At 30.3% G+C, this 19,800-nt stretch overlaps 1 protein-coding gene across 6 annotated transcripts in view; it reads right to left on the bottom strand.

Annotated features, from left to right (window-relative positions):
• LOC126737822 (neurobeachin) overlaps positions 1–19,800 on the bottom strand; it is a 529,789-nt gene that overhangs the window by 256,065 nt on the left and 253,924 nt on the right. For 3 of the 6 annotated variants that reach the window (XM_050442884.1, XM_050442885.1, XM_050442880.1), the window contains exons 23-27: positions 18,128–18,358; positions 6,050–6,177; positions 5,692–5,799; positions 2,145–2,391; positions 1,309–1,823 (exon numbers count right to left, since the gene is read on the bottom strand). In XM_050442884.1, the coding sequence (XP_050298841.1) occupies positions 1,309–1,823; positions 2,145–2,391; positions 5,692–5,799; positions 6,050–6,177; positions 18,128–18,358 (1,229 nt within the window). The remainder of the gene's footprint in view (positions 1–1,308; positions 1,824–2,144; positions 2,392–5,691; positions 5,800–6,049; positions 6,178–18,127; positions 18,359–19,800) is intronic. The other 3 variants (XM_050442881.1, XM_050442882.1, XM_050442883.1) reach the window with 3 other exon arrangements.

The raw sequence follows: 19,800 nt of genomic DNA, 5'->3' as shown, positions 1-19,800 counted from the left end.
AAAGCATATTAGAGAAGTGAGATGCGGTAGAATGCCAAATATTCGACTTTTGACCCTCTTTTGGCATGAAAACCGATCTGAGACCCAGAAATCATTGACGATCGCAATGAATTGATGGTTCACGTCTGTGAATGGTTCAATTAAATACGAAAAGTGACATTTCAAGATGATCCAAAGCATATTAGAGAAGTGAGATGCGGTAGAATGCCAAATAATCGACTTTTGACCCTCTTTTTGGCATGAAAACCGATCTGAGACCCAGAAATCATTGACGATCGCAATGAATTGATGGTTCACGTCTGTGAATGGTTCAATTAAATACGAAAAGTGACATTTCAAGATGATCCAAAGCATATTAGAGAAGTGAGATGCGGTAGAATGCCAAATAATCGACTTTTGACCCTCTTTTTGGCATGAAAACCGATCTGAGACCCAGAAATCATTGACGATCGCAATGAATTGATGGTTCACATCTGTGAATAATTCAATTAAATACGAAAAGTGACATTTCAAGATGATCCAAAGCATATTAGAGAAGTGAGATGCGGTAGAATGCCAAATAATCGACTTTTGACCCTCTTTTGGGCATGAAAACCACTTTGAGACCCAGGAATCATTGACGATCGCAATGAATTGATGGTTCACGTCTGTGAATGGTTCAATTACATACGAAAAGTGATATTTCAAGATGATCCAAAGCATATTAGAGAAGTGAGATGCGGTAGAATGCCAAATAATCGACTTTTGACCCTCTTTTGGGCATGAAAACCGATCTGAGACCCAGAAATCATTGACGATCGCAATGAATTGATGGTTCACGTCTGTAAATGGTTCAATTACATACGAAAAGTAACATTTTAAGATGATCCAAAGCATATTAGAGAAGTGAGATGCGGTAGAATGCCAAATAATCGACTTTTGACCCTCTTTTTGGCATGAAAACCGATCTGAGACCCGGAAATCATTGACGATCGCAATGAATTGATGGTTCACGACTGTGAATGGTTCAATTACATACGAAATGTGGCATTTCAAGATGATCCAAAGCATATTAGAGAAGTGAGATGCGGTAGAATGCCTAATAATCGACTTTTGACCCTCTTTTTGGCATGAAAACCACTCTGAGACGGTTGTATTTTGGCCCCTTTTAGGACGCATCCCATAGCACTTTACACCTAGTCAATAACTAGGAGTTTATACTACTTAAGGAAGAATAAAACAGACAAGATTTTTAACTAGGGCTCATTTTACTGGTGATTGCCAAGCCTACTGACCCTTAAACCGAAAATTTCGCTTCATTACACTCACCTCAAAATCAGCATGTTTCAACACATCGTCGGCCCTCATCCGGTTCAAAATAAAATCAGCCTCGTTGGCCACCCTCACAATATGATCTTTCATAGCATGCGACAACAATCTGCCCTCGTTGATCAACTCGATAAATGCGAGTCCGGCGTGTTTTTGCAGCGAGTTCTGCCACTCTTGCGAGCACAACAGCATCACCAGCTCCACTACCGAGTTGCTGTTCTTAAACGTGGTGAGTCCTTTGCCCTCCATCAGGAGCTCCTGCCCGTGAGACCCCACGAGGGTTTTTGATAGAAACGGTGCGAAATCGACCATGATCTCGCGTAGCAGGGGACACACCGACCCCAGGGCCATTTCCAGTTTTTGGGTGAGCGATGCCTCCCTCGAAGGGGTGGGCAGGGAGATGTGGTCCACCAGGTTGCTAACCGGTAGTTCGTCCGGTCTCGCTTGAGGTGTTGGTGGTTGCATCATGCTTTCTGGTACTCGGACTACGGAGATTTGGCCCAAGTGTTTTTCACCTAAAAAACGGGCTATTTTAACACTTCAAATTTAATGAATAGAAACTAAATACAGGATTTTTGATTACAAACTGACCTACAGTAACTTATATCAGCCTTATTGCCAGATTTAAACATGAGTGCTTACTTAAGTTTCTGGAAAAACATGCAAGGAGAGTAACTCACTAAACATAATATCAAATAGACAAGAAAGAACAAAACCAGTCTGAACTAATTTCCATTAGTAAAAATTCTGTTATCTTAATGGATTTTAATGAAAAAATCCCTATCACATCTAATAAATAAAAATAAGCAACTGAATCAATCGATGGACTCTCTTACCTCGATCTGAGGTAGGACTTTCAATGTTTCCCTCCAGATCCAGACCCTGTGAGTGCGACATATTCTGCACGTTCCTGGATTCCTCCTTAAGATCCGTCCTGGAATCGTCCTCGTTCAAATTAATGTCCGTCCAATTCTCGTCGTTTATGTGGATTTTATTATTATCTTCAGGTAACTCGGTGCCGGGCTCAATGTTGTTCGTATCCCCCGAGTTCACCGAGTTCACGTCTTCTAATGAATCTGTGCTCTGGAATATTCGCGTTTCAATGTATTTTTTTCTTTTTGAATTTGAACTTTAGTTGTAAGAATAGCATGCTCCTAACCATGCTACTGATTAGTCAATTATTTTTGTTATTAACTATGTAATGGTATTCTACAGTTTACCCAATAAATACGCCAAAAAAATGGGTTGTTCTAAGAATATTCCTTGATTGTGCAACTGTTGTTTGTTTCATATAAAAAGAATATTTTTGATTAATTATTTTAGGTAAGACATTCTATGAATGTTCTGAAATGTTTGTAAATACTTCAAGAAGATTTAGCAAAGTCAGCTTAGGTCCCCTTAGAAATGTGAATGTTCCTGGAATATTTTATTAAAATAATAATCAATGATTACTAGTAGTATTTCTGTTCCCAAGACTCTTTTAAGAATAATTAAATTATTTCGTGAAAATATTCTTAGGAATAGTAAAATTTAAACGTCAAAGGTTCACAGATTTATGGATTTAAGAACATAAGGGTTCAAAATGTTTCCAAATTATTCCAAAGAAAATTTTAAGAAAGAATAAAAATAATCAAAGGGATCAAAAGAATCGAAAAAATCAAAAGAATCAAAAAATTCAAAAGTCAAATTCAACTATTTAAAAGATTGGAAAAATTTCCAAGGGTTTCCAAAAGATACCAAAGAATTCAAAACAATCGAAAAATTCAAAGGATTTAAAAAAACGAAAGATTTAAGAGAAATAAGAGATTCAAAAGATTAAAAAAAAACAAAATTCAAGAGATTCAGAGGATTCAAAGAATTCAAAGAATTTAAAAAGTTCAAAAAACTTTAAAAAATTTAAAAAATTCAAAAGATTTAAGGGGTTCAAAAAATTCAAAAAATTTAAAAAATCAGAAAAATCAAAAGAATCATAGGATTGAAACGATTCTAAATACTTAAACGATTTGAAAGATTTAAAAGATTTAAAATCTTCAAATGATTTGAATGATTTGAAAGACTTAGAGATTTAAAGAATTTAAAAAGTTTAAAGAATTTAAACATTTTAAAGAATTTAAAGAATTTAAGGAATCTATAAAGGATTTAAAAAATTCAAATAATTCAAGAGATTCAAAGAATTTTAAGTATTTAATGAATTTAAAAAATTTAAATAATTTAAAGAATTCAAAGAAATTAAAAATTTTTAGGTATTTAAGAACTCAAACAGGATTAACTGATGCAAAGATTAAAAAATTCAAAATTTAAAAAATTCTAAATTTAAAAATTTAAAAATTTTAAAACCAAAAAATTCAAAGGATTGAAACGATACTAAACGATTTGAAAAGTTCAAAAAATTCAAGAGATTTAAAGAATTTAAAAAGTTCAAAAGAGTTTAAAAAATTTAAAGAATTTAAAGGATTTAAAAAATTCAAATAACTTAAAGGAGTTGAAAAATTCAAATAATTCAAGGAATTTTAAGAAATTATTGAATTCAAAAAAATTTAAAAAAATTAAAGAATTTAAAGTATTTAAGAACTTAAAAAGGATTACCTGATGCAAAGATTAAAAAATTCATAATTTGAAAATTTAAAAATTCAAAAATTTAAAAATTTAAAAATTTAAAAATTTAAAAATTTAAAAATTTAAAAATTTAAAAATTTAAAAATTTAAAAATTTAAAAATTTAAAAATTTAAAAATTTAAAAATTTAAAAATTTAAAATTTTAAAATTTTAAAACTTTAAAAATTTAAAAATTTAAAAATTTAAAAATTTAAAAGTTTAAAAATTTAAAAATTTAAAAATTTAAAAACTTAAAAATTTATTAATTTAAAAATTTGAAAATTCAAATATTCAAAAATTCAATAATTTAAAAATTCAAAAATCAAAAAATTGAAAGGATTGAAACGATACTAAACGATTTGAAAAGTTCAAAAAATTCAAGAGATTCAAAGAATTTAAAAAGTTTTAAAAAAAGGGTTTGAAAAATTTAAACAATTTAAGAAATTTAAAGGAGTTAAAAAATACAAATAATTTAAGGGATTCAAAGAATTTTAAGAAATTAAGAAATTTAAAAAAATTTTAAAAATTCGAAAGATTTAAGAAATTCAAAAAATTTACAAAAATCAAAGGATATAAAAGATTCAAAGGATTGAAACGATTCTAAACATTAACAAGATTTGACAGGTTCTAATAAAGAAAGATTTAAAAGAATTTTTGAAAGATTTAAGATCTTTAAAAGATTTGCAAGATTTGAAAGACTTAAAAGATTTAAAGAATTTAAAAAATTTTAACAATTTACAGAATTTAAAAAGTTTAAAGGATTTAAAAAATTCAAATAACTTAAAGGAGTTAAAAACTTCAAATAATTCAAGGGATTCAACAAATTTTAAGAAATTAATAAACTTAAAAAAATTTAAAGGATTCAAAGAATTTAATTTAAGAAATTTAAAAATTCAAAAATTCAAAAATTTAAAAATTGAAAAATTCAAGAATTTAAGAATACAAAAAATCAAATATTCAAAAATTCAAAAATTCAAAAATTTAAAAATTCAAAAATTCAAAAATTCAAAAATTCAAAAATTCAAAAATTTAAAAATTCAAAAAATTAAAAATTCAAAAAATCAAATATTCAAAAATTCAAAAGACTCTAAATTAGTTAGATTTACTATATTAAGATAAATAATTATTTGGTAACTTTTGGCCCATGACTGACGAAATTGCCTCTAACTTGTAGAGTTTTTGAGCTACAAGAAACATCTATATATGAAATTATCAAGCAAAAAAATTCCCTTTCTGTACCTAAAACTCTTTTAAGAATGGCACAATTATTTTACAAAAATATTCCCAACAATAGTGAAAATTACCTTAGCAAAATTATGCCAAATAATACCTTAACCAAAACTACTCTAGTTTCTTAAACCCTGAACCCAGAACGACGTTTTTACACTCAAATTCAACTTCAGGAGCTACAGTATTTAAATCCACAAAAATTATAAAAATATTTGTAATGCATCTTAAGATATTGCCTTAGATTTTCGATAATTTGCAAATTAGGTTGCTCTTCATCTTCTTCAACTCAAAAACTTGTTGATGTACAAGAAACATTTATAAATTAAATTATTGGGCAGAAAACTCTTCTTCTTTACTCAAAGCCCTTTGAAGAATAGTCCAACTATTTAGCATCCTAAGAGAACAAATCCTAAAAGCCAAAAACCAAGTTTTTAACCCTAAATCCTTTGGTCAAAATTTCCTGAACAATATATTAAAAATTACATAAAAACTCCAGGAATATTCTTAGCTACAGCATTTATTGGATAAATAAAAAGTCTAAAATGCAATCGACATTACCTTCTTAACAACACGAGCACTGTTACAACCTCGAGCATGCCTTATTCCATCCAAAGAGTAATCTACAGTAAACCCATGTCCCAAAGATGGGCGCTGTCTAGCGCTAACCTATGGCGCAAACAGCAAAGCACAGCGATATTAGTATAGCGACGTTAGTATAAGTTATTTTTAACATTGGTCATTCATACTATAAAACAATTTAAAAAATTTTGGTGCTCATTTTTAGCGCTGTGTGCAAATACCAATTTTTTCATAAAAAAAAACAAAAAGTCTAGTATTTACATTAACCACCACCTCTCATCACTAACACACTATAAACAAGTTTCATTCCATTTAACTAAGAACAAAATTAACTTACTTTAATTGAGGCAGGTCCTGAATGTAACTCATTCTCGTGGTTTAGGGAGTTAGAGTCCTCCATGACGTAAGCGGTGATGACGTCATAGTCGCTGTCCTCTTGGGGATGATGGTGGAGACCTCTGGAGGCTAGAGGGGGTAAATTTTATATGAAATTTTATTGGAGTAAAGAGGTTTATAAATAATATAAGGAGTTGAAAAAGCGCTCTAATTTTACTGTATCTAAAGACTAAGATCAAGTCGGATTTATATGGAGTTAATATAGTGAGCCCCCTTAATTGGATTTCTTCAGTAAGCATTGAATTGTTACAATATTTCTCCATTTGTCTGTTGTACTCTCTCAGGGTTTCTTGCATATTTGACTGTTCATCTCACAAAAGGTTTCTTACCTACTTGACTGTTAAACTCTTTATGTTTAATCACTGATTTTTTTACAATTGACTGTAGATCTTTCTCAGGATCATGATTTCCTCTAGAATTATGATGATTTGCCTAAATACTGAGATAATTACTATGGAAATTAGCACATAAACCCCTGGGATCCATTTATTGAGTAATTTTAAGGAAGTGATCAGAACCCCATACAATTTTAAGCAATGGTGGAAATCCTTTGTTATCCCTTAGTCTTTTAATCATATTGTTATGCTAAATGTCCTATTTAGATCATTAATTTACTTCTATATCTTAATCCACATGGATATTACGAAATGGTTAATTTTTGGCGCCCAACAACAGGATGGTACCTCTCTTTCTTATGCAATTCTGTTGATATTAGTTTTCTTTTTTTCTCAACAACTTTTCTCAACGTAATTTCTAATTTCTTCCAGGCAGTTGAATTATGCTACTTTTTGGAGGCAAGAGGGAGCTTTGAAAACACACTTGAGTCAAGCAGAGCTATTCCACAGGAATAGGTCTTTTGGCAATAATATAATTATCCTGGAATAACAGCGTAAGGTGAGACCTCTTGAAGAATATTCCAAGCCTTTTTAGGAATAATTCAATTATTTTATCATCATTTCATATTCTCGAAATAGTGTGATTGAACAATGAAAAACTACCCTAAGGAAAAATGCCGTAAATAGCGAAATTCTTAATCTAAAAATATGTTTTTACCCTCAAATTCATCCTTAGGAATTTTTCTGTATTTAAGTGAAAAAGATATAAGAATATTCCAAGTGGCTTTTGAGTTATGCTCAAAAATGTCCGATAATTAATAAAAATCTAAAAGTGCCAATTTAAGTGTAAAAAATTTGTTGGTTCTTGGACCTTGGATAACGAAATTGCCTCTAACTTATTAAAGTATTTTTAAGGTACAAGAAATGTTCATATATGAAAATATTCCTAGGAAAAGTGAAAATTAAGTAAGAAAATTAGCAACAAAATCACCCTAGGCAGAAATGCCCTTAATTACCCAAATCTTTTACCTAAAATGACGTTTTTACCCTCAAATTTCTCCTCACAAATTTTCCTGTATTATAGTAAAAAAATTATGAAAATATTCCAAGTATTTCCTGAATTATACCCAAAAATATCCGATGATGAATACATATCTAAATTGGACAACTTAATTCTTAAAGACCACAAATTTGTTGGTTCTTGTACCTTGCATGACAAAATTGCCTCGAGCTAAGAGAGTTTTTGAGGTACAAGAAACGTTCGTATATAAAACTATTGAGAAAGAAATTCACTTTCTTTGACTAAAACCCTTTTGAGAATATTCCAATTACTTCATGAAAATATTCCTAGGAAAATTGAAAATTGACTAAGAAAATTTGCAAAAAAATCACTCTAGGCAGAAATGCCCTTAATTACCCAAATCTTTTACCTAAAATAACGTTTTTACCCTCAAATTTCTCCTCACAAATTTTCCTGTATTATGGTAAAAAAATTATGAAAATATTCCAAGTAGTTCCTGAGTTATACCCAAAAATATCCGACAATGAATAAATATCTAATTTGGGCAATTTAATTCTTAAAGACCTCAAATTTGTTGGTTTTTGGACTTTGCATGACAAAATTGCTTCTAACTCAAAGAGTTTTTAAGGTACAAGAAACGTTCATATATAAAACTATTGAGAAAGAAATGCACTTTCTTCTATTAAAACCCTTTTGAGAATATTCCAATTACTTCATGAAAATATTCCTAGGAAAATTGAAAATTGACTAAGAAAATTAGCAAAAAAATCACCCTAGGCAGAAATGCCCTTAATTACCCAAATATTTCACTGAAAAAGACCTTTTTACCCTCAAATTTATCCTCGCAAATTTTCCTGTAACATGGTAAAAAAATTATGACGATATTCCAAGTAGTTCCTGAGTTATACCCAAAAATATCCGACAATGAATAAATATCTAATTTGGGCAATTTAATTCTTAGACCTCAAATTTATTGGTTTTTGGACCTTGCATGACAAAATTGCCTATAGCTCAGAGAGTTTTTGAGGTACAAGAAACGTTTATATATAGAACTATTGAGAAAGAAATGCACTTTCTTTAACTAAAACCCTTTTGAGAATATTCCAATTACTTCATGAAAATATTCATAGGAATAGTGAAAATTGACTAAGAAAGTTAGCAAAAAAATCATCCAAGACAGAAATGCCCTTAATTACCCAAATCTTTCACCTGAACGGACGTTTTTACCCTCAAATTTATCCTCACAAATTTTCCTGTATTATGATAAAAAAATTATGAAGATATTCCAAGTAGTTCCTGAGTTATACCCAAAAATATCCGACAATGAATAAATATCTAATTTGGGCAATTTAATTCTTAGACCTCAAATTTATTGGTTTTTGGACCTTGCATGACAAAATTGCCTCTAGCTCAGAGAGTTTTTGAGATACAAGAAACGTTCGTATATAAAACTATTGAGAAAGAAATGCACTTTCTTTGACTAAAACCCTTTTGAGAATATTCCAATTACTTCATGAAAATATTCCTAGGAAAAGTGAAAATTAAGTAAGAAAATTAGCAACAAAATCACCCTAGGCAGAAATGCCCTTAATTACCCAAATCTTTTACCTAAAATGACGTTTTTACCCTCAAATTAATCCACACAAATTTTCCTGTATTATGGTAAAAAAATTATGAAAATATTCCAAGTAGTTCCTGAGTTATACCCAAAAATATCCGACAATAAATAAATATCTAATTTGGGCAATTTAATTCTTAAAGACCTCAAATTTGTTGGTTTTTGGACCTTGCATGACAAAATTGCTTCTAACTCAAAGAGGTTTTAAGGTACAAGAAACGTTCATATATAAAACTATTGAGAAAGAAATGCACTTTCTTCTATTAAAACCCTTTTGAGAATATTCCAATTACTTCATGAAAATATTCCTAGGAAAATTGAAAATTAACTTAGAAAATTAATAAAAAAATTACCTTTAATAAAAATGCCCTAATTACGTAAATCTTGAAATAAAAATGACGTTTCTACACTGAAATACATCCTCAGGAATTTTTCTGTGTTACAGTGAAAAAATTATGGAGATACTCCCAGTGGTTCCTGAGATATGACCAAAAATCTCCCAGAATGAAAAAAAATTTATGTCACAATTTGAGTTTTGAAAACCTCAAATTTGTCGATTTTTGGACCTTGAGGAACAAAACTGCCTCTAACTCAGAAAATTTTTGAGGTAGAAGAAACGTTCATATATAAAACTATTGAGAAAGAAATGCACTTTCCTTTACTAAAACCCTTTTAAGAATATTCCAATTACTTCATGAAAATATTCCTAGGAAAAGTGAAAATTAAGTAAGAAAATTAGCAACAAAATCATTCTAGGCAGAAATGGCCTTAATTACCCAAATCTTTCACCGAAAATGACGTTTTTACCCTCAAATTTGTCCTCACAAATTTTCCTGTATTATGATAAAAAAATTATGAAGATATTCCAAATAGTTCCTGAGTTATACCCAAAAATATCCGACAATGAATAAATATCTAAATTGGACAACTTAATTCTTAAAGACCTCAAATTTGTTGGTTCTTGGACCTTGCATGACAAAATTGACTCTAACTCAGAGTGTTTTTGAGGTACAAAAAACGTTCGTATATGAAACTATTACGAAAGAAATATACTTTCTTTAAATAAAACCCCTTTTGAGAATATTCCAGTTACTTATGAAAATATTCATAGGAACAGTGAAATTTGACTAAGAAAATTAGCAAAAAAATCACCCTAGGCAGAAATGCCCTTAATTACCCAAATATTTCACTGAAAATGACCTTTTTACCCTCAAATTTATCCTCACAAATTTTCCTGTATTATAGTAGAAAAATTATGAAAATATTCCAAGCAGTACCTGAGTTATACCCAAAAATATCCGATAATGGATAAATATCTAATTTGGGCAATTTAATTCTTAAAGACCTCAAATTTGTTGGTTCTTGGACCTTGCATGACAAAATTGACTCTAACTCAGAGTGTTTTTGAGGTACAAAAAACGTTCGTATATGAAACTATTACGAAAGAAATATACTTTCTTTAAATAAAACCCTTTTGAGAATATTCCAGTTACTTTTGAAAATATTCATAGGAAAATTGAAAATTGACTAAGAAAGTTAGCAAAAAAATCATCCTAGGCAGAAATGCCCTTAAGTACCCAAATCTTTCACCTAAACGGACGTTTTTACCCTCAAATTTATCCTCACAAATTTTCCTGTATTATGGTAAAAAAACTATGAATATATTCCAAGTAGTTCCTGAATTATACCTAAAAATATCCGACAATGAATAAATATCTAATTTGGGCAATTTAATTCTTAAAGACCTCAAACTTGTTGGTTTTTGGTCCTTGCATGACAAAATTGCCTCTAGCTCAGAGAGTTTTTGAGATACAAGAAACGTTCGTATATAAAACTATTGAGAAAGAAATGCACTTTCTTTGACTAAAACCCTTTTGAGAATATTCCAATTACTTCATGAAAATATTCCTAGGAAAAGTGAACATTAAGTAAGAAAATTAGCAACAAAATCACCCTAGGCAGAAATGCCCTTAATTACCCAAATCTTTTACCTAAAATGACGTTTTTACCCTCAAATTAATCCACACAAATTTTCCTGTATTATGGTAAAAAAATTATGAAAATATTCCAAGTAGTTCCTGAGTTATACCCAAAAATATCCGACAATGAATAAATATCTAATTTGGGCAATTTAATTCTTAAAGACCTCAAATTTGTTGGTTTTTGGACTTTGCATGACAAAATTGCTTCTAACTCAAAGAGTTTTTAAGGTACAAGAAACGTTCATATATAAAACTATTGAGAAAGAAATGCACTTTCTTTGACTAAAACCCTTTTGAGAATATTCCAATTACTTCATGAAAATATTCCTAGGAAAAGTGAAAATTAAGTAAGAAAATTAGCAACAAAATCACCCTAGGCAGAAATGCCCTTAATTACCCAAATCTTTTACCTAAAATGACGTTTTTACCCTCAAATTTGTCCTCACAAATTTTCCTGTATTATGGTAAAAAAATTATGAAAATATTCCAAGTAGTTACTAAATTATACCCAAAAATATCCGATGATGAATAAATATCTAAATTGGACAACTTAATTCTTAAAGACCACAAATTTGTTGGTTCTTGGACCTTGCATGACAAAATTGACTCTAACTCAGAGTGTTTTTGAGGTATAAAAAACGTTCGTATATGAAACTATTGAGAAAGAAATGCACTTTCTTTGACTAAAACCCTTTTGAGAATATTCCAATTACTTCATAAAAATATTCCTAGGAAAATTGAAAATTGACTAAGAAAATTACCAAAAAAATTATCCTTAATAAAAATGCTCTAATTACCTAAATCTTTAACTAAAAATGACGTTTCTATACTAAAATACATCTTCGGGAATTTTTCTGTATTACAGTGAAAAAATTATAAAAATATTCCCAGTGGTTCCTGAGATATGACCAAAAATCTCCAAGAATGAAAAAAAATTTATGTCACAATTTGAGTTTCGAAAGCCCCAAATTTGTCGGTTTTTGGACCTTAAGGAACAAAATTGCCTCTAACTTAGAGAGTTTTTGAGGTATAAGAAACGTTCATATATAAAAATTTTCGGAAAGAAATGCACTTTCTTTGACTAAAATTCTTTTGAGAATATTCCAATTATTTCATATAAATATTTCCACGTAGAGTCAAATTTCCTTAAGAAAATTAGCCTAACTAAGATTCCCCTAGTTGCCTAAATCCTTAACTAAAAATGAATTTTCTACCCTCAAATCCATCCTCAGGAATTTTTCTGTATAAGGGTAAAATTTTCTTTAAAATATTTTAAGTTGTTCCTGAATCATGTCCAAAAATGTTCAATAATTTAAATATTGCAATTTCAGTTCAAACCTCAGAGTACTTCTTATATGAAACTATTAAGAAAGAAATGCACATTCTTTGACTACATTTTTATGAAGAATATTCCGATTATTTCATAAAAATATTCCTAAGACAAGTGAAAATGTACTAAGAAAATGTGCAAAAAAATTATGTTAAATAAAAAGGCCCCTTATCACCTAAATCTTCTATCTAAAATGAGGTTTTTACCCTCAAATTGATCCTCAGGAATCATTCTGTGTTAGAGCGAAAAAAATATAAAAATATTTAAAGTAAGTCTTGAGTTATGCTAAAAAATGTCAGATAAAAAATAAAAATTTCACTGTTTCAATTTCTGTTTCAAAAAGCTTCAATTTGTTGATTCATGGACCTTGGATGACAAAATTGCCTCTAACTTAAAATGTTTTTGAGGTACAAGAAACGTTCGTATATGAAACTATTGAGAAAGATATATACTTTCTTTGGCTGAATTTCTTTTAAGAATATTATAATTATTTCATGCAAATATTTCTAGAAAAAGTAAAAATTGCTTAAAAAAAATTCCCCTTAACAAAACTACTCTAGTTGCCTTAATCCTTAACCAAAAAAGACGTTTTTACACTCAAATTAATCCTCGAGAATTTTCCAGTATTAAGGTGAAAAAATTATGAAAATATTCGAAGTGCATCCTGAGTTATGTCTAAAAACGTCGAATGAAAAAACCGTATAATGACCATCGGATTTAAATAATTTTTTCATGCTTGGTGAGGGATTGAAAACGTTTTTAAAATGAATTCAAGTCATGTAAACGTAATATTGTTACTAAATTTAGATTTTAATATTCTTCTTTTTATATTAACTTTTAGAAAATTTTACACATTTTAACTCAACTGTTTATATCTTCAGAACGGTTGAACCAAAGTAGGTCATGTGACCCATCAAATTTCTTAGAATTTTGCGTAGAATCCAAATATGTAACAATATATAGGGTATCCCATTTTTATTATTTTATAAAAAAAAATATTGAGATTTTTCAAATAAAATTCCTGTCATCAAATAGGGCTTAAAAAACTAGTATAAGAAAGTGAAAACCATTTTTCTCTATGTCAAATAGTTTTAATGCTAAGATCCCTTAAAGTAAGAAAATGAGTGATATTCCGCTGTAAATATCTTCAGAACAGTTGAACGAAAATATGACCCATCATATATCTTCGAATTTCATGTAGAATCTTAAAATGCAATAATATATAGTCTAAGAGAAAGACAACGACTTTTCAACTGCCTAGAACAAGGAGAAAATTTAATGTTTAAGTGCCCGAGAGAAGGACAGAGAAGCAGAATTTGACTGCGTGGAAGAAGGATGGAAATACTTTGCAACTTCCTGGAAGAAGAGTGACCTTAGCAACCTCTCTCAAACTTAGGAGACATATTATGTAAATCGAAATTATTTCAAAATAATTTCAGAGGTCCTGAAAATGTGATTACCATCAAATTTTGTCTTTAAGACTTAAAACCACGACATACGTGAAAAAAATTGTGTGTATCAGGTAAGACTGAAAACGGATTCAATGATCATGTAAACGTAACAAGCATCGAATATAACGTATAACCATTTTTAAAACTGCAAGTTTACTATTAAGTATAAACTAGACGCTTTATGGTTCTCTGGTTCATAACTCAGGTTCTAGTGGCTGGATTTGCCTGATTTTTACTTTGGCAGTTGCCTGAATCCCTTCTGTACACACAGTAGAAGATTTAAATAAATCCAGCCCAAAGATAAATTTTTATTGCAGTTTTTAAAAGTCATGTGTATTTTACTGTTATACTTTAGACCCTTTATGGTTCTCTGTTTATAACTCAGCTTCTAGTGGCTTGATTTGCCTGATTTTTACTTTGGCAGTTGCCTGAATCCCTTCTGTACACACAGTAGAAGATTCAAATAAATCCAGCCCAAAGAAACATTTTTATTCCAGGTTTTAAAAGTCGTGTGTATTTTACTGTTATACTTTAGACCCTTTATGGTTCTCTGTTTATAACTCAGCTTCTAGTGGCTTAATTTGCCTGATTTTTACTTTAGCAGTTGCCTGAATCCCTTCTATACACACAGTAGAAGATTTAAATAAATCCAGCTCAAAGAAAAATTTTTATTGCAGTTTTTAAAAGTCATGTGTATTTTACTGTTATACTTTAGACCCTTTATGGTTCTCTGTTTATAACTCAGCTTCTAGTGGCTTGATTTGCCTGATTTTTACTTTAGCAGTTGCCTGAATCCCTTCTATACACACAGTAGAAGATTTAAATAAATCCAGCTCAAAGATAAATTTTTATTGCAGTTTTTAAAAGTCATGTGTATTTTACTGTTATACTTTAGACCCTTTATGGTTCTCTGTTTATAACTCAGCTTCTAGTGGCTTGATTTGCCTGATTTTTACTTTGGCAGTTGCCTGAATCCCTTCTGTACACACAGTAGAAGATTCAAATAAATCCAGCCCAAAGAAACATTTTTATTCCAGGTTTTAAAAGTCGTGTGTATTTTACTGTTATACTTTAGACCCTTTATGGTTCTCTGTTTATAACTCAGCTTCTAGTGGCTTAATTTGCCTGATTTTTACTTTAGCAGTTGCCTGAATCCCTTCTATACACACAGTAGAAGATTTAAATAAATCCAGCTCAAAGATAAATTTTTATTGCAGTTTTTAAAAGTCATGTGTATTTTACTGTTATACTTTAGACCCTTTATGGTTCTCTGTTTATAACTCAGCTTCTAGTGGCTTGATTTGCCTGATTTTTACTTTAGCAGTTGCCTGAATCCCTTCTATACACACAGTAGAAGATTTAAATAAATCCAGCTCAAAGATAAATTTTTATTGCAGTTTTTAAAAGTCATGTGTATTTTACTGTTATACTTTAGACCCTTTATGGTTCTCTGTTTATAACTCAGCTTCTAGTGGCTTGATTTGCCTGATTTTTACTTTAGCAGTTGCCTGAATCCCTTCTATACACACAGTAGAAGATTTAAATAAATCCAGCTCAAAGATAAATTTTTATTGCAGTTTTTAAAAGTCATGTGTATTTTACTGTTATACTTTAGACCCTTTATGGTTCTCTGTTTATAACTCAGCTTCTAGTGGCTTGATTTGCCTGATTTTTACTTTAGCAGTTGCCTGAATCCCTTCTATACACACAGTAGAAGATTTAAATAAATCCAGCTCAAAGATAAATTTTTATTGCAGTTTTTAAAAGTCATGTGTATTTTACTGTTATACTTTAGACCCTTTATGGTTCTCTGTTTATAACTCAGCTTCTAGTGGCTTGATTTGCCTGATTTTTACTTTAGCAGTTGCCTGAATCCCTTCTATACACACAGTAGAAGATTTAAATAAATCCAGCTCAAAGATAAATTTTTATTGCAGTTTTTAAAAGTCATGTGTATTTTACTGTTATACTTTAGACCCTTTATGGTTCTCTGTTTATAACTCAGCTTCTAGTGGCTTGATTTGCCTGATTTTTACTTTAGCAGTTGCCTGAATCCCTTCTATACACACAGTAGAAGATTTAAATAAATCCAGCTCAAAGATAAATTTTTATTGCAGTTTTTAAAAGTCATGTGTATTTTACTGTTATACTTTAGACCCTTTATGGTTCTCTGTTTATAACTCAGCTTCTAGTGGCTTGATTTGCCTGATTTTTACTTTGGCAGTTGCCTGAATCCCTTCTGTACACACAGTAGAAGATTCAAATAAATCCAGCCCAAAGAAACATTTTTATTCCAGGTTTTAAAAGTCGTGTGTATTTTACTGTTATACTTTAGACCCTTTATGGTTCTCTGTTTATAACTCAGCTTCTAGTGGCTTAATTTGCCTGATTTTTACTTTAGCAGTTGCCTGAATCCCTTCTATACACACAGTAGAAGATTTAAATAAATCCAGCTCAAAGAAAAATTTTTATTGCAGTTTTTAAAAGTCGTGTGTATTTTACTGTTATACTTTAGACCCCTTGTGCTTCTCTGGTTCATAACTCAATTTCTGGTGCCTGGATTTGCCTGATTTTTATTTTAGCAGTTGCCTGAATCCCTTCTGTACACACAGTAGAAGATTGAAATAAATCCAGCCCAAAGATAAATTTTTATTGCAGTTTTTAAAAGTCATGTGTAATTTACTGTCATACTTTAGACCCCTTATGCTTCTCTGATTTATAACTTAGGTTTTAGTGGCTGGATTTGCTTGATTTTTACGTTAAACGTTGCCTGAATTTCTTCTGTACACACAGTAGAAGATTCAAATAAATCCAGCCCAAAGAAACATTTTTATTGCAGTTTTTAAAAGTGATGTGTAATTTACTGTTATACTTTGGACCTTTTATGTTTCTCTGGTTTATAACTCAGCTTCTAGTGGATGGATTTGCCTGATTTTTACTTTAGCAGTTGCCTGAATCCCTTCTGTACACACAGTAGAAGATTGAAATAAATCCAGCCCAAAGATAAATTTTTATTGCAGTTTTTAAAAGTCGTGTGTAATTTACTGTTATACTTTAGACCCCTCATGTTTCTCTGGTTTATAACTCAGCTTCTAGTGCCTGGATTTGCCTGATTTTTACTTTGGCAGTTGCCTGAATCCCTTCTGTATACACAGTAGAAGATTCAAATAAATCCAGCATAAAGATAAATTTTTATTGCAGTTTTTAAAAGTCATGTGTAATTTACTGTTATACTTTAGACTCTTTATGATCCTCTGGTTTATAACTCAGCTTCTAGTGACTGGATTTGCCTGATTTTTACTTTGGCAGTTGCCTGAATCCCTTCTGTATACACAGTAGAAGATTCAAATAAATCCAGCATAAAGATAAATTTTTATTGCAGTTTTTAAAAGTCTTGTGTAATTTACTGTTATACTTTAGACTCTTTATGATTCTCTGGTTCATAACTCAGCTTCTAGTGGCTGGATTTGCCTGATTTTTACTTTGGCAGTTGCCTGAATCCCTTCTGTATACACAGTAAAAGATTCAAATAAATCCAGCCAAAAGAAAATTGTTTATTGCAGTTTTTGGAAGTCATGTGTAGTTTAATGTTAATCATTAGACTCTTCGTGATTTTCTGGCCCATACAAGGGGCATTATCCTCAAATCAGAATCATGTTTTTACCCTCAAATCCATCCTTAGGAATCCCTTTCTATATTAAAGAAACATTTATGGTACATTCCCCGAACGTTCTATGATGCTATTAAAACATCATCTACATAGCAAAAGAAAATTTAAATTGCACTATACTACAAGTGAAAGGCGTGCAGGCAAAATAACATTAAAAAAAAAGACAAAAAATAATTTAAATAAAAGATGGAATAAAGAAAGATGTTTTCTTAAAAGAAGGCTGTTTTCCGTTCAATTGGGGTTTAAGAGTGATGCGATGTTTTAAATTGTTTATCTGATTTAAATTGTTTAATTGTTTAATGAGTTTTATTTAAAAAACTGTTTTTACTCTATTGATGAATTTTTACAACCTCAATTTTAATTGTAGTTCTTTCCTATGTATGTATGTGTGATTTAGTAAATCTGTGTTAGTGTTAAATTATCCTCAATATTTAGACTTTTACTCTCTATATATTACTGACGAATGTAATTACCCGAGCATTAGAGTGTGAAAAAAGACTCCCTTGAAGAAAACACCTTCCCTATCATCCATTCACTCCACTTCGAAAATGGACGTCTTCAATTAAAAAAAAAAAAGATGAAAAATAACTGAATAAACCACATCGTAATTACCTGTTCTGGTACCCAAAGAATTGCGATGGTGGTATCGATGGTGGTCGATTTTATGGTTATGGTAGTGGGAGTGATGGTTATTATTCAGGTTAAAATGGTTGTGTTTGGGGTGGGAGTGGTGACGGTGCCGTAGGTAGTTGGTGTGCGACACCGCGTTGGGATGGGATCCCGGTAAAAATTGGGGATAAACGTGATGGGACCATTGGGGAAAAAGGGGACGAGCGCTCCCTTCTGCTTACGCCGGTCGGTTTTTTTTTTAAAGAAGAAAAAAGAAAAACGGTTTGTTAGCTACTCTGTTCGTGTGCGTGTTATTTTTTTAGTGTAAATCGTTGAAAAATATACGAAAATGTGTTTTTTTTTTTAATGGAAATATAGTACAGTCAATCTAGCTTAGAAAAAAAGTCCGATTTCGGAAAAAATAGTCTTTTGTCAAACGTGATCGTACTATTTTTGAGAAATTCACTAGGTTGACTGTACTAATATGAGTTTTAGGGAACCATATTATAAACATGTGCTTGATTAATGGCAGAACTATTATAGTAACTATTAAGAAAAAAAATCGGCTAATAAAAGAAATTAATGGAAATTATTTTTAGGTACCTAACTCTGCCGCTAAGGAGGCGTAATTGCAATGGTTGATGTTTAAGGAAAAATACAGATTTCTTACAACTTTTTTGATGATAGAGCAAAAAATAATAATTAGGGTATAGTGTCTTAGTATACTTCTTTATTATACCTTGAGGTATATCCTATTCACTAATAAAAACTAAAGTAACATCGGCATAATCGTTGACAAACAGTGTCTCACTTTATAAAATGAGTCAAAAAAAATTAATGTTCTTCTTGGGGATACTTCTGCTGACGTTAGTGTTTCAGTGTATTTTTTTATTATACCATAAGATGTTTCCTATTAATTAGTGGAGATTAAAGTAAATTAGGCCAACTAGGTAGTGAGCATTAAATTTTTTTTATAAAATCAGTAAAAAAAATCGTGTTTTCTTTGAGGACACTTAAAAAATACTTTTGATACTGCTAGTGTTTTTGTGTATTTTTCTGATTATTTCCTAAAGTGTTTTTAATTCTCCAGTGGAAACTGGAGTAAAATCGGCCTAACAGTTTATGAATAGTAAATATTTTTATAAAATAATTAAAAACAAAATTAGTGTGTTCTTTGAGAACACTTAAAAAATACTTTTGTTACTGCTAGTGTTTTTGTGTATTTTTCTGATTATTCCCTAAAGTGTTCTTAATTTACTAGTGGAAACTGGAGTAAAATCGGCCTAACAGTTTATGAATAGTAAATATTTTTATAAAATAAGTAAAAAAAAAAATTAGTGTGTTCTTTGAGAACACTTAAAAAATACTTTTGTTACTGCTAGTGTTTTTGTGTACTCTTCTGATTATTCCCTAATGTGTTCTTAATTCACCAGTGGAAACTGGAGTAAAATCGGCCTAACAGTTTATGAATAGTAAATATTTTTATAAAATAAGTAAAAAAAAAATTAGTGTGTTCTTTGAGAACACTTAAAAAATACTTTTGTTACTGCTAGTGTTTTTGTGTATTTTTCTGATTATTTTCTAAAGTGTTCTTAATTCACCAGTGGAAACTGGAGTAAAATCGGCCTAACAGTTTATGAATAGTAAATATTTTTATAAAATAAGTAAAAAAAAAA

Source organism: Anthonomus grandis, chromosome 6, assembly GCF_022605725.1.
Source record: "Anthonomus grandis grandis chromosome 6, icAntGran1.3, whole genome shotgun sequence".
NCBI classification, from domain to species: Eukaryota; Metazoa; Arthropoda; class Insecta; order Coleoptera; family Curculionidae; genus Anthonomus; species Anthonomus grandis.
The sequence above is the reverse complement of the archived record's forward strand: the minus strand, read 5'-3'. Positions and strand labels throughout refer to the sequence as shown.